The sequence below is a fragment of the Phocoena phocoena genome, chromosome 16 (genome assembly GCF_963924675.1).
Source record: "Phocoena phocoena chromosome 16, mPhoPho1.1, whole genome shotgun sequence".
Taxonomy (NCBI): domain Eukaryota; kingdom Metazoa; phylum Chordata; class Mammalia; order Artiodactyla; family Phocoenidae; genus Phocoena; species Phocoena phocoena.
Window position 1 is genome coordinate 33,147,560 of NC_089234.1, and position 15,647 is coordinate 33,163,206.

A 15,647-nucleotide genomic window follows, 5' to 3' on the forward strand; every position below is an offset into this window, starting at 1 on the left:
TGCCCCTGAAACACACATTCTCGTGGGGAGAGACAAAAAATAAGCACATCTTTTAAAAAATCAGACTAAGAAAAGAATTACGGGGTACGGTGGGGGGTTCCCAATGCCCAGAACCTCCCTGCTGGAGGTCGCCTCAGTCCTGCTGTTCCCAGAGTATTATGTAAAGATCAAACGTGAAAATGCTTTTTAACGCGTTATCAGGTCAGTCACACTAAAGCGTAAATGTGCGTTTCAGCAGGAAACAAAGTAAGTTCTCAGAATTATGACTCCCAGCCCCCATTTACAGTTACAGGTGAGCCGATAAAACAATACTACAATATGGCAATCACAGGTTTTGAAAACCAGCAGTCATACAGCAGTGATACAGACAGGCTGATAGAAATAAAGGCTTTTGATTCATCTGATAAGTAGGAACTCAGGCCCCAAAGGCTGGTCGTCCCCTCCCTGAAGGAACCCACCGCTGAGGTGGAATGAGAGGCGGGAGGCTGCTGCCACCCCACATGCCATAACATGGCGCCACCTCCCTGCTACATCCCGGCTGGCTGACTCCCTCTGCTCCGGGAAGAAGCCCCTGGGTATCTGATCAGGTCCCTTCGCAGGTCCCAGTGTGCCAGGCTGCCATGGTCTTGTCCCACCGCCCTGCCAGGCCTCACGGGCTGCTCCCCTCTTCCGCTCACTGGGGCTCCAGCCATACCCAGCTGTCTTCGGTCTCCTGTGTTCCACGCCCTGGTCTGCACTGTCCCGCTTCCCCTTCCCATCTCCAGCCATCTCCAAGCCCCCATTGTCGATCTCTGCCCAGCCGATTCCTGCTTTCCCTGCAGGCCTCCATGCCATGGCCTCATCTCGCAGTCTAACATCTTCTGTGAGTAGAATCGGGCCCTTATCCTCCCCAGGGCCCTTGGTGCTCACGCCCTGTGAACCCATTCATTCAAGGCAGTGTCACTGCTTGTATTTTTTGTCTCCCTAATAAACAGGCGGCTTCTTGAACCAGGTGAAAACCAGACCACACTATCTTTTGCCCTCGAGGCTTAACAATTCCTTCTTTCACAGGACATTTCAGTAATTACTGAATGAATGAAAAACAAAACGGAATAAAGGAGGACTGAATGAGGTACTTCTCTGGGACGCCCTGTCCTCATCTCCCACGGTCTGGTAAACGTGAGCTGCAGGGCATCCGCAAGTGAACTGAAATGTCCTGGGAAGCAGAGGGGAAGATGGGAGGACGACTTTCCCTACTTCCTTTGCCCGTCACTGCACTGCTACCTCAGTGCTTCCCAGCCCAGCAACGTGCACCTGCTGTTATACCTGTAAAAGAGGACCACACCTTCCCTGAAATGAGAGTTAAAATGCATCCCTGCAGAAAATCATGGTTAAGTGGAGATGCATAAATATTTATGTAGCTTGGAAATTATGCCAATAGTTTTGGAGAACCCCTCTGAAATACGGTTGTTTCTTGAGTTAAGTTTTATGCGGCAATGATTTGGGATGAGCTTAGAGCACATTTTACATTCAAAATCGGCCGTTTTATTGTAAAGCTACTGGTTCTTTGCCCATTTTACTGCTTCTCCATCATAAGATCTTTCCTCCTCTAAATAGAGAACTAGAAAATTTCCAGCATGTCACGGATGTCAATTAAAGCTTTGTTTTACAAGAAGATAAGTTTTGTTGGGGGTAAATGAGGAGAAGGAGTCATCTTCCGGGCCAAGTGTGAGAGGAAAGTGCTCAGAGGTAAAGCCAAAGAGAGTGAGAGAATGAGGAAGAGCCTCAAGTGACATGAAGACATAAAGGTGGGAGCAGATCCCTCAAAAAGGGGTCACAGGCCACTGGCTCTATGGTGGTACAGCCAAGGGCCAGGATGGGAGGACAGAGCCCATAAAAATGGGAATGCGGAAGGTGAGATATTCAGTAATCTTAGTTCAGAAAGAAGAACATATGTCATGGATTGGAAAGGGGCAGTGGAAAATAGGATGAGGTGGTTAGGGAGGGAAGTAAGTGTGATATGATTTCAATTTTGAGCAGATTGTATTCAAGCCTCTGAAATTCAAGGTCTAGGGGCCTTGGTAATCCCAGGTTCTTAATTGGGATCCCAGAAGGGCCACGCTCTAGAAATAAGGGCTCTACCCTAGTAGCAAGAGCAAAACTGAAATAGACCACCCCTAACAAAATCTAAAACCAACTCCTTCACCTGCCAGAAGAAACTCTAACCCTTTGAACAGAAAGATAATATCACCCAGAGCCCCTACAAATCCTAATCCACAGTGTCTGGTTTTCAATTTAAAAACGATGAAGTATGCTTTAAAATGATCAAATGACTAAAACCCAAGAGTAAAAATAGACAGTAGAACCAGACATATAGGTGATTCAGGTTATCTAGATGGAGAATTCAAAATCACTATGGTGAATAAATTTAAGAAGACAGAAAGATAAAGTAGATTAAATGATGGGAAGTTTTAGCACAGAGTTGGAATTTTTAAAAAAAAGAATTAAATATACATTCTAGAACTGAAAAAGATAATCTCTGAAATTAAAAACTTACTGGATGGGTTTAACAGTTGATTGTAGAACATGTGTTTGGGTGGGTTTAAACAGTAGACACAACAAAATACAGGCTTAATGACTAGAAGAGAAGTTATTTCAACTAGATATAATAGGGGTGACCCAATGGCAACAATAGGAAAGAACTGAATTCCTCCAGGATCCAGAAGAGAAGCTAGCAATGGCAGCTGATAATGGTGCCTCTAAGGGTCTATCTACATTCTATTGTAATTCTGCCGTGTCTTCCAGGGTGGCCATGCTGTAATCCAGAGCTATTAAAATAAACCAGACCATGCTACCCCTAGAGTCTGTGCCTGCATTCCCTTATGCAGTAATCTAGTTTAACTATGATTCTAAATTACCTTTGTGGATTGTACTGTAGGGGACAAACAGAAAGAAAAGCAAGGACCCAGAAGATCACTCTGTAGAAGAAATCTCTTTCCTTTTTAGCTTTGAAAGGTGCCAGAGAAGAGGAAACTCAACACTAACTTGAAAAATGAGAACAAGTGTCCTACTATATTTTATTTAAAAGGCATTAAGGATAGAAGTAAAACACTTACCAAAATTGTGACAAGTTGGTTTTCTTCACAGTCTTCAATTACATCTATATTTAACTTCTCTTTAAATTTCTAAAATGCAAAAGCAAAGGAGGTGTGAAATTGCTATAAAGTTGATTTCTGTCTGATTCCTTTACTCTTAAAATCAGTTAAAATAAACTATGTTGTAATGAGTTCCATGAAAGATGCATTCTGGATACAAAGAAGATCTATAGCACTTGATTATTTAGAATTTTCTCTAAAAATTAATTAATCTCTCTTTTCTCCCCAAAATGTAACAGTAGCTGTCTCAAAAAAAAGAGAGAGAGAGGGAGAGGGTGAGGGAGACGTCAGTTGTTTGCATGTAGGCGAGAAAAATGAATGGCTTAGATCTGTTTTTCTTTAGTTTATAGCAATTTCCCTTTATTCTCCCCAGACATTTTCATCTTCAACATCTCAAACTCTCAAATCAAATTTCTTTTAAGTCTCAAACCACCCAGCAAAACCAAAACCAACCAACCAACCAAGCCATCAAACAAAAACACCCCAGGAAAACTACATCCACACACACTCTGAAAGCTTTTGAAATAAAGGAATAGAGACGGTGGGTGTGTTATATTTTCCCTTCATTTGGTGGTGACTAGAACACTGTTAGCGAATATCTACTTGCTCTCCAATCATCCATGATGCTGACCTTGGTCATGTTTGTACCTTGAAAATTTTAGTGAATTTGATGTGAGGAAAGAATTGAAACGAGCTTCACAGCTGGGCTTGCTCTCTTGTACTTGTCATCACCATGAGAAGAACATCTATCAGGTAGCTGCTGATCAAGGACGATAGACGCAGAAAGCAAACCAGACGCACAGCTTGGAGCCCAGCCCAACCAAGATTAGTTGAAATCTGGTCAACCCACAAACTCATAAGTGAGAAATAAATGCTTATTGTCATATACCGCTGAGAGGTTATGGTTGTTATACAGCATTACACGGCAACAGCTGACATTTCGCTCCCTAGAAATATTTTTTTCCTTGCTAACACTCTTGAATCTAGACCTCACTACTCCAGCTCCTACAGAGCTATTTTTAACAAAGTGCTATTCCAACCAAGCAGCCTGGAAATTCAGTAAGGCTCTGTGTACTGTGGACCACTCAGGTTCCACTCAACCCCTCCTTCTTTGTTTCTCCCCTCCTAGCCCAGGACTAAACCTATTCTCATTTGTCAGACCTCCGGGTAATTAGGCGAATTCCAGAGGCCATGGTTAGATAGCATCTAATGTCACAGGACAAATTCCTCACTTACCAAAATGGACTTGATTTCATCAGGAGTAGCTTTGGTGTGGTTCATGAGCATTTCCTGGGCTATGTCCTTTCTGTTTACCAGTTTATTCATTTTCTCATAGGTGTCAGTATTTAAGAGAGACCATCCAAGAAATTGTGTGAGAGTCTGAAATAGATACAATGTGATTCGATTCTCTAAACCTAAAGAAAAAATGATTTGGAGGCAACAGTTTGCATACTTTCCTATCAATCAATCTCCCTTCCACCATCAACAACCCAGTTCCTTGTTTTAATCTAAGAAAAAAAAGTACAATAATCAGCGCCATCAGCGCCAGACAATAAAACTGGCTACGCCCTTGCTTTTCAAAGTGCTCCATGCACCGTGAATACTTTATTAGAGGAGAGGAATTACAAAAATCCAGTAGATAAAGCATGACCTGAAAATCAGAGAGGGCTGGAGGTGGCAGCAAGGGTGAGAGGTGATAGAAGGGGAGCAGGGAGAAAGGAGAGAGAGACCTTTCCCCAATTCCCTAGTACTGAAAAGAATTTTGATTAAGCCAAAAGTTCACTTTGGTAGAAAATGGTAGTTTACGGAAGTCAGGAAACAGAAATGACACAATAACAATATATTGACTGCAACCATGTGTGACTCACGTCTTAATTGCCCTTCAGAAACATCATTCCAGAATAACAAATAATTATGCATCTTCTATTATTTCATGCATTTCATCTACCTCCATTATTTTATAATGGCACTTACCTCAGTGATGTGTTCATCATACTCGTCAAAAGGCTTTCCATCCTTCCTGTTGTAAAATGTAGCTACACCCACGATGTCTTCTTTCTTGTTGACAACAGGCAGGGACAAGACATTTTTAATGACCCAACCCGTCTCATCTACAGGTCCTTTCTACAAACGATAAAGACACTAAGGTTATTTTTTTAACTATTTTTTTTGAAATAACTATAGGTACACAGCAGGTTGCAGAAAATATGTACAGAGAAGTTCCATGTACCCTTTACCCAGTCTTCCCCATAACATCTTGTGTCACTACGGTACACTAACAAAACCAGGGAATACATATTGGTACGATCCGTGGAGCTTATTCAGATTTCACCAGATGTATATGTATTTGTGCACGTGCGGGGGTAGGCAGGAGTGTTTCTATGCAAATTCATCACATAGGTAGATATGTGCAACCTCCACTAGAACCAAGATAGAGAACTAATCCATCAACACAGGGCTCCCTTGCCCTACCCCTTTATAGCCACTGTAGCCCTCACTATTCCCCACTTAGGTTATTTTCAGTTTAAAGAAAGAATAATTGGGGGGTGTTAGATGCACAATTCGTATGTTGTATCAGAACATGGCTAGAACTATACAGCCATAAAAGTGCTGTAGTACATTTAAGTGTCCTAGAACCAAGTGTCTGTATTGTGACAACCCTACCCTCTTCTCTTTGACCTCTCCCGCTCCAGCCCTAGGGATAGGAAGCATTTACCTGTGTTAACTCAGTGTTCCCTGTTTATTTCTTCTGTCCTTCAAAACCTGTTTAGCTAAATTCTTATATTAAATTATCTCTGTTGAAATACCTACTGTGGTTTCTGCTTTCCTGACCGATCCATCAAGATCGTTTTTTGTTCTGTGGTGTGGTTCCACTTAGTAAACATCTCTCAATCCCCACGATGTTTCAGGACCTGGGCTAGTTGCTGGGGGTGCAAAGGCGAATAAATCACAGTCCCTAACCTCAAGATAACAGTCTAGTAGGGAATGCTGACACAGAAGTTCAGGAGTGTTTCTCAAAGTGTTGCCCAAGATCAAGGGCAACAGATTTTTTTCTTTTCAGCTTGTTTCATAATCTCTAGGCATGCATCTTAAATAGGCCCCCCAGGTAATTCTAAAGTCCTCCGAAGCCTGAGAACCATGGTGTGGTACCTGCACAGCACGCAACAAGGCAAAGGTAGCCAAGCACCCATCACACCAGGCTATTCCTTCTTCTGCCTGTCCTCGGCTTAGTCATCCTCAGAGGCTCTGGTTAAGTCTCACCTCTCCCTTGAAGCCTTCTCTAACTTTTTTCACCCATATGGAACTTTTCTTTTTCAGAACTCCATCAGCACTTCTAGACTTGACCGTACAATTTAGCATTTAGATAATTTCCAAATGCTTTGGAACTGTTGACTGTTGTCTCTGAGGCTATTTTCTAATCTTACCAAAGAGCTGTTTCATAAACTGTTCAATTCTACCTAAGTGACAGGACGGTGCTGGGCATATAACGGATGCTCAATAAACAACTGCTTATTAGTTGAAGAGCTTGCCTTTATACTTAGAACGAAAAGCAGAGAAACCAAACCTCAATTCATGCTTCCTAATGGTCAAAGCTTTGGGGGAAAGAAAAAGCAGTGCACAGTGGTTCTCAAAGTCTTCATTTTTGGAAACTACTATGAAATGTTTATATACTTATATCCTCACAAGGATGAGAGACAACATCAATAACAGAAGATAATACCTGTGTGCAAGGTAAGCACCTGTGTATTTATTTTTAAAAAGCTTCCAAAATAAGCTTTACTGACTGCCTCTGTTTTTTCAGTACATATTCAGTTGGTACCTGTTCATGTTCATGTCTCTTGCTATTAAGTCAGAGCTTGTTCACAGAAAAGTGACAGAAGGAACTTAAGATTTAAGAAAAATAGGACAAAAACTTAAGACAGAAAATTCTATGTACTTTTTCTTCTGTGAATTGGGATCACTTTAATTCATGTTACACCACTTACCCTGAAGACGTCTACTTCCTAATCCCTGGAATCTGTGAACGGGTTACTTTAAATGGGGAAAAAGCGCATTAAACCGCAGATGGAATTCAGGTTGTCAGCTGATCTTAAAATAGGGAAAGTATCCTGGATTTTCCAGGTGGACCCAATGTAATTACAAGGATCCTTAAAAGTAGAAGAGAGAGTCAGGATCAAAAATCAGAGAAGGAGATATGACAGCAGACGCAAAGTCAGGGCGATGTGACTGCTGGCTTTGAAGATGGAAGGGAGCCATGAGACAAGGCAGCTTCAGAAGCTGGAAAAGACACGGAGACAGGTTCTCCCCCAGATCCTTTAGAAAGGAACACAGTCCTGCCAGCACCTTGAATTTAGCCCAGTGTGATGCATTTTAGACTTCTGACTCCAGAACCGTAAGATAACTCAGCTGTGTTGCTTTAAGCCACTAAGTGGTAATTGTTACAGCAGCAACAGGAAGCTAATAGGTACACCCTGCCCCCAAGAAACGCAGTTTGAGAATCGTTGCCTTTGCAGGTTTGTTCTGACCACAGTTCACTTTGAATCGTTGGTTTTTTCATTAAACTTCTCAGGTGCAAGAGGGACTAGTGAGAATGGAGGTGGGTGCGAGCAGGTGGACAGAATGAGAAGGCCCAGCAGGGTGGAGGTTTGTGGAGGATGGGCACCCTATCCTGAGTCTGCCTTTTGGAATGACCCACAGGGGCAATGCCTGTGAGGGAAAACAGAGAGGGAGGCTGAGAGCCCATCAAGATGCAGTCCTGGGCTTCCCTGGTGGCGCAGTGGTTAAGAATCCACCTGCCAATGCAGGGGACACGGGTTCAAGCCCTGGTCCAGGAAGATCCCACATGCCGCGGAGCAACTAAGCCCGTGCACCACAACTACCGAGCCTGCGCTCTAGAGCCTGTGAGCCACAACTACTGAAGCCCGCGTGCCTAGAGCCTGTGCTCTGCAACAAGAGAAGCCACTGCAATGAGAAGCCCACACACCACAACTAAAGAAAGCCCACACACAGCAACGAAGACCCAATGCAGCCAAAAATAAATAAATAAATTTATTTTTAAAAAAAAGATGCAGTCCTGACCCCGGGGCTAAGGACAGAAGGAAGGATGGAGAGTTGGGTGGGAGTGTCTTAGACCACAGTGCAGTTCTGAAAGAGTTTGCAGGGCTGAAGGGGATTCCTAGGACCAACAGTGCTGGTCAGGAGTCTGGCATCTCCCAGGAACTGGCCTGTGTTAGTATCCCGGCCCACAGGAAGTGCAGCCTCCGCGCGGACAGTGGGTTTCCCAGCCCAGCAGCCATTTGATGGTCATCCTTCCTACAGTCAGAGACCTGAGAAGCATGTTTTCACGGGCACTACACTGATGTTTCCTAGGGAGCTGGCCAATTCCTATAGGCTGGAGGTTTACCCCAGGTGGGTGCCCAGCCTCCTCTGCGCCGTCAGAGCCCTTGTGTGGCTGCTCCCACGGGGGCCACACGAGGACCCCACACACACAGAAAGCACAGGCCCCCAAACCTCTAAGCGCGGCCCGATTCTTCTGGGCCAGCTCCCTGCCCTCCCTGTTCAGACTATGACTGCTTAAGGTTCAGACACCTTAGAGAGTCCTTGTCCCTTTTTCCTGCCTGTGCACTCCTTCCTCGCACCCAGTTGCCATAAACAGAGGGGTCATGGCTGGGCACCGTGTGGTCACAGTTAGGCCTTCGGAGGCAAGGAGGAAGGAGCTAGAGCAAACGCCACGTGTTGTCCGCACGCTTCCACGGTGGTGAGCAGAGAGGAGTGCGGAGAGCAGGAGGAAACCTGCCCCGTAACTGGGCGAGTGAGCACAGGTTTCCCAGGCCTGGGGGCCCCTGCTGCTGAGGGTGCGCCCCTCACCCCACCCACCCCAGGCCGGCTTCGGCTGTGCCACGTGGGCAGAGATGGGGCTCTGTGGGCGTGTCGGGGTGAGACCAGAAGACGGACGCTAGCGACCCCCACTGGGAAGGCCATCTCCACTCCCGACTGGGGCCGGGCTCCAACTGGATGTCTGCTAAAACAGGACACAGAAGGGCAAGGGCCAGAAGGAGGAAAAGGAGAGGTTGCCGGGCCAATGGTCAGGTGGGGAGGGGGTGCAAGAGGGGACAGGTGGGGAGGGGCGTCTCTGGATGTTGGAGGAGGAAAGATAAAACCAAGAGTATGACAGCAGGAGGGGCTCCCAAGAACCCAACAAGAAGTTCCTTTTCCTGATAACAGCGGCAATAAGCCTCCGGGACAGGCCCGAGAAACCTCCAAAGGGCTGAACCCAGGTGGTAGGATGTATCCAGCTAATCATTCAGGCAGAAGCCATTTACTGAACACCTGTGACGTGCCAGGGCTGTTTTAGGCACTGGGTGGGAGAGAACGGAGAAGTGGCAGCCCCCCCGCCGAATGCTGGGGTGACAAACACCCTTCTCTCCTCCCCCCTCTTCTCCTTTCCCTGAAGAACGTGTTACTTGGTGGCCACCAGCCCAGCCAGGGTGAGTGGGACATAAGCCTTGCGTGTGCCTCCTGGTCACCCCCGAGCATAAGGCAGCCTCTGGGGATGGAGAGGGTCAGTGCCGCCCCCCTCCCCACACTGACAGGGGAGGCCTGGCAGAGGGCAGTTACCTGAAATGTGAAGTATTCATCCGCTGGGGCGTTCAGCATGTTGCAGATCTGTTGCAAAGCAAGAGGAGCCATTAAGCCACAAAGCTGAACGAGAAAGAACGCGGGGAGCAAGGGTTTCCTCCCTGGGTCTCCACAGCTCGCAGGCAAATTATTCACCCTAGACCTCAGTGAGGCCACATGTGCTAACAACACGCTGGAGTCGAGGTGGGCTGGGACCTGGGCCCCCTTTACTGGAGTGCTTGCATCTGAGCAAACATCTCCTGGAGCAACAGAATACAAAGAAACTATAAGGGACTGAAAACAACTGCGTGCATGCCCAGTTGGGGCAAATCATGAACGATAAGACACAAAAAGGCCACAAACCAACTGCCACTTCTGAGGTGCCAGGAAGAAAAGCAGAGGACTGCGTGTGATCCCCGCACACAGCACGGCCAAGGGGGTGGGCAGACTACTTAAACCGCCCCTCCGGCCCGACCCACCAATCCACCCCCACCCTCGCCCCTCCCAGGAAGCAAACAAGGGCACCTGTGTCTTGTTTTTCTCCCTCAAGCTGCTGCGAGTGCCAATAAAGCCTCGCCTGAATTTCTCCTCTGGCCTCTTACCAATTGCTATTGATTAAAGACTCCAAGGACCTGGGTGGGTAACAAAGTTAGCTTCTCTTCTACTAATTAAGTCACTGGATGACATTTAGCCCCATCTCTGCTCCTTCCTACTCTCTCAGCCTCTAAGGATTCTTCTTCCAAATTCAAAGCAACTAGTTGTTCAGATCGAGGAGAGGAGGAGTCTAAGCAAAAGGGCCTTTCTGCCTGGGCAGGTGTGGCAGCAATGCTGGGAAGGCTCTGTTTGCCTTCTTTTTTTTTTTTTTTTCTGATGTGGGATCCGGGTTGGAAGAAAGTGGCTAAGGGGCAGGAGGGAAAAGCCAGACGGCCTTTTAGGTACGCCAAAGTAAATGTTCATTACGAGACATCACTTTAAGTACTAAACTCAGAGACTTGCTCACATCCATAAGGACAAGAAATCATTCCATTTTTGGGTCATTTCGGATTATCTTTACATCAGGTCAAATCACAAATGGGTCTTTTTTTTTTTTTTTAAGTAACAAGCAGTGGATTTAATTTTTGGGGGGGAGATTTTTTTTTTATTCAAATGGAAAGTCACAAAAGTTATAATCATCCTCAGCAGTTCACTGTCCCATGTAATTAATTTTTTTCATCTTGATCTTTTGTTAGCGCTTTTATGAATTCATCAGTTTTCCATTAGAGTTCTGAAAATGCTTATGCATTCAGTTCAGCAGTATAGTCAGTTACCAGAAACCTGTACTTGTCAGAGTCTTTTCCACGAATTCCTTGAAGATGAAACCCTTTTATAGGAACATATTTGCAAAAGCATCAGAGTACACCCAGAACTGTCGGTAAATGACAAAAGACTTAAAAATGACCACGGTTAAAGATGTGATGAAAGTTCATAATAATGCAACTGACAAGGAAATTTAGTTATTTCTGAGATATATAAAGCAATAACTAGAATTATGACTTATAACATTATATCAGAACATAAAAGATTTTTAGAAATTTCATGTAATGTCTGAAACATTTATATTAATGTCTTAATAAAAGACAATATCTTTCTTTCCACCAAAATTACATGAGATACTTTATTTTTGTTTGTTTTTCCAGCATCATGATTTAATTAAGGGAGCACATTCATCGTAGAGAATATATCGATGGCTGTAAATGTGACTCCTCGTTACAGCCTTAAAATTTTTGAAACACCAAAGCACAAAGATGTCAATTATATATCCAGACTACAGGTACAAAACAAATACATGCATTTTCCATGCTCCAAAACTGAGTACACACTGCACTGTCACAGGGAAGGGGTTTACCAATGAAGACCTGACAATGAAGTACTCAAGATCGATATACCAAAATAAAATATAACGTAGGAGTTTATAAAAACAAGTTTGACAATAGCAGAGAGGACCCTTTGCATTTCTGAGCAAAAATGCATTTCATTATATGTACTCTCACCTAAAATGAATAAACTGGTCACTTGAGAATGCTCTGTTTATTTCTTCTATTATACTACAACATTCTCCACGTGTTGGAAAAAAAAGTATTGTGCAGGATCTGTGGGATAAGCACGCATGTGGATGGAACAGCACAACTGCAGTGGTTCTTACAACCCACTTCCAGATAAGGAGAAAGTGTTATTCATTAGTATGGCCCAGTCTTAGCCAATATTCAGTTTAGAAAGACACTGGGTTAAGATCAGAATGACCTGAAATTCCAAGTTCTAGAACTGATGACTTTATATGCCACTGTATTAGCCAGGCAGCTTTTCTTTTTATTTTTAAATTTTTATTGGAGTATAGTTCATCTATAATGTTGTGTTAGTTTCTACTGTACAGCAAAGTGAATTGGCCACACATACCCATATATCCACTCTTCTTTACATTCCCCTCCCATACAGGTCATTATAGAGTATTGAGAAGAGCTCCCCGATAAATTAGATACTTTAAATCATAGCATTTTAAAGTTAGAAGGCACTTTAATAATTGTTTAAGCTTTTCTTTTCAAAGATGAGGAAATAGAAGCCCAAAGAGGATAAGTGATTTTGTTCAAATTCATGGGATGAAACGAGAACCGGGATCTCCAGCGAGGGTGCTGGTGGAATCACCTCTCCTGCTAGGGGGCGGGGAAAGCCCTGATTTGTATCATTAACCAATTCCATGTTGTAAATCCTCCCACCATGGAGGATTTCAAGTTGCCAACAGTTTAACAACCTGCTTACCAAACTCCCAAAAATCTACCAGTCTGGTGAGTAGGTAAGAGAAGGCCTCTCCATCTAGTGCACTAACTGTGCCGGCCCCTCTGGCCCAAGGGAAGTGCTTTCTGGGAGTGCTTGAGCCAGGTCTACTGTTTCTGTACTATCTTACAAAGTAAATGGGACCATCTTTCAAAGTTTTTGTTAGTATATACAGTCTAAGAATTTAAGGACTCATTTGTGCTATCCATTCATTTCTTTTTTATCCATTCATTTTTATAATCTAATTTGAATAAATAACATGAACTGATTGGCTGAGCATCCTTCAGGTGTGTGTAAAAGAGACAAAAAGCAGTTTAGTTCTCTTTTTTGACCTTTCCATTAACAGTAACTGCTTTGGTCCAGGCTTTTCCAGCCTTTCGAGAACATCTATAGATCGGTCAAGGTCCTCGAGGCCAAGTATTTCACTCAATATTCAAAAATCCTAGGGCTTCCCTGGTGGCACAGTGGTTAAGAATCCTCCTGCCAATGCAGGGGACACAGATTTGATCCCTGGTCTGGGAAGATCCCACGTGCCGTGGAGCAACTAGGCCCGTGTGCCACAGCTACTGAGCCTGTGCTCTGGAGCCCGCAAGCCACAACTATTGAGCCTCAGTGCCACAACTACTGAAGCCCACACACCTAGAGCTCATGCTCCACAGCAAGAGAAGCCACCGCAATGAGAAGCCCGGACACCGCAATTAAGAGCAGCCCATGCTCATCACAACTAGAGAAACCCTCACGCAGCAACGAAGACCCAACGCAGCCAAAAATAAATAAATAAATTTATTTTAAAAAAAAATCCTCTCTACCCTCCCCATCTCTCTCTGTCTCTGTTTCTGTCTCTCTGTCTCTCTCTGTCTCTCTCTAAGTTTACAGGTCATCTTGATTCCAGCTTGGTTTGATCCTGTATTTAAGGCCTCCAATTCTATAAATGTAATTCTACAAACTAATTTTCATTTTTAATATCTCATGTTTTCAACTCTAAAAAGTCACTCAACTGAAGTCTGCCGCTTCCCAGTCAGAGCTGGGATTTACTGGTTTGATGAGAACTCTGTGGGCATGTGTTCCCCAAGTCCAGCAAGGTCCAGCTGAAGGACCTCTGAGACTGCTCACCTGAAAGCCTGCCTTTACTCTATTAGAAAGGGTTTGCGAGAAAATTATCAAGGGAAAAGTTTGAAAAAGCTAAAAGGAAGTTTCAAGCAGTCTAGAGGAGCATCATATATATACAATTAATTATGATTTAAATGGCACGGCATGGACTTCCCTGGTGGCGCACTGGTTAAGAACCCGCCTGCCAGTGTAGGGGACACGGGTTCGAGCCCTGGTCCGGGAAGATCCCACATGCCGCGGAGCAAGTAAGCCCGTGTGCCACAACTACTGAGCCCATGTGCCACAACTATTGAAGCCCGCGCACCTAGAGCCCATGCTCCGCAACAAGAGAAGCCACCGCAATGAGAAGCCCACGCACCACAACGAAGAGTAGCCCCCGCTCGCCACAACTAGAGAAAAGCCTACGCACAGCAACGAAGACCCAATGCAGCCAAAAATAAATAAATAAATTTATTTTTTAAAATTGCGCGTCATTTTTATTATCCAGAAAACAGCATTTAAAGATTCTTGAAGCCCCTGTCACTTAAATAATTAGGTCAACAACCTCATTTTACAGATGATGACATTAAAACCCAGAGAAGTCAAGGGATTTGCCCAAGGTCAAGGATTTGCCAATGGATTTGCTCAAGGCAGGACTGAGTCATGGCACCCAGGGATCCTGAGTCATAGCCCGTTGCTCTCTTCACCAAAACCCACCATCATATCACAACAGTCCCCCAGGAATGGCACTGCTCTGGCTGGGTCTGCTGAAATGTTTGATATCATCCTCTAGACCAGTGGTTCTCATCCATGGGTGATTTTACCCACCAGGAGATATTTAGCAATGTCTGAGACATTTTGGATTGTCATAGCAGGGTGGTGCTACTGGCATCTAATGGGTAGAGGGCAGGGAGGCTGCTAAAAACCCTACAATTCAGAGGACAGCTCCCCACTACAAATAATTATCTCGTCCACAATGTCAGTAGTGGCAAGTTTGAGAAATCCTGTTCTATACACAAAAAAAATGTTTTTTAATAGATCCTGCCTTTTGTAAGCACATAGTATAGGATGACACATTTGGGAGTGAAAGGGAAGGCTGAATAACTCATGAGGACAACAGGTGTAAATGGAGGTTGTCCCATACAAACTGGGAGGTATGTTCACCCCAATTCTGGAGTCCCAGGAAATGGCTCAAGGTCAATTCTCTGAAAATCACTTTGGGAATGCTAACTTGTCTAATGAGCAATTTGGTGAGAAATGCCTTAAACTAGATTTACACCAATTTGCCATCTTGGGCTTGGGCTACCAGCAGAAAGGATAACAGCAGGGGTGAGGCCAAGGGCAGGAGCTGAGAGGTGAAAGGCATTAGTAAAGCAAGTGCAATGAGTCTGTGATAGAAACAAAATCTCGGGGGAAAATGTCCTCCACAGCTTTGGAATCGACTCTGGCAAGTTGGTTATATGGCAAATTGATGATTTGGCAAATGAACCATTCAATGAGTTGGCTTTTGATGCATTAGCTCTCTCCAAATTGATTTTTGGACAATAACATGTTTACCTAGGAAACACCTAGGAGAGAAGAGGTGCTTAAAAAGTGGGGCATAATAAAAAAGAATAAAATAATGCCATTTGCAGCAACATGGATGGACCTATAGATTATAATGCTAGGTGAAATAAGTCAGAGAAAAGATAAATATCATATGATATTGCTCATATATGGAATCTAAAAAAATGGTACAAATGAACTTATTTACAAAACAGAAATAGAGTCACAGATGTAGAAAACAAACATGGTTACGGGGGAGGGATAAATTGGGAGACTGGGATTGACATATACGCTCTACTATATATAAAATAGATAACTAATAAGGACCTACTGTATAGCACAGGGAACTCTGCTCAATACTCTGTAATGACCTATGTGAGAAAAGAATCTAAAAAAGAGTGGATATATGTATAACAGATTCACTTTGCTGTAGTACAGCAGAAACTAACACAA

General features: G+C 44.1%; 1 protein-coding gene across 1 annotated transcript in view; it reads right to left on the bottom strand.

Annotated features, from left to right (window-relative positions):
- Window positions 1-15,647, bottom strand: part of PDE6C (phosphodiesterase 6C) — a 59,751-nt gene that overhangs the window by 29,177 nt on the left and 14,927 nt on the right. The window contains exons 8-11 of the mRNA XM_065893778.1: window positions 9,753-9,800; window positions 5,109-5,258; window positions 4,371-4,514; window positions 3,096-3,164 (exon numbers count right to left, since the gene is read on the bottom strand). Of these exons, the coding sequence (XP_065749850.1) occupies window positions 3,096-3,164; window positions 4,371-4,514; window positions 5,109-5,258; window positions 9,753-9,800 (411 nt within the window). The remainder of the gene's footprint in view (window positions 1-3,095; window positions 3,165-4,370; window positions 4,515-5,108; window positions 5,259-9,752; window positions 9,801-15,647) is intronic.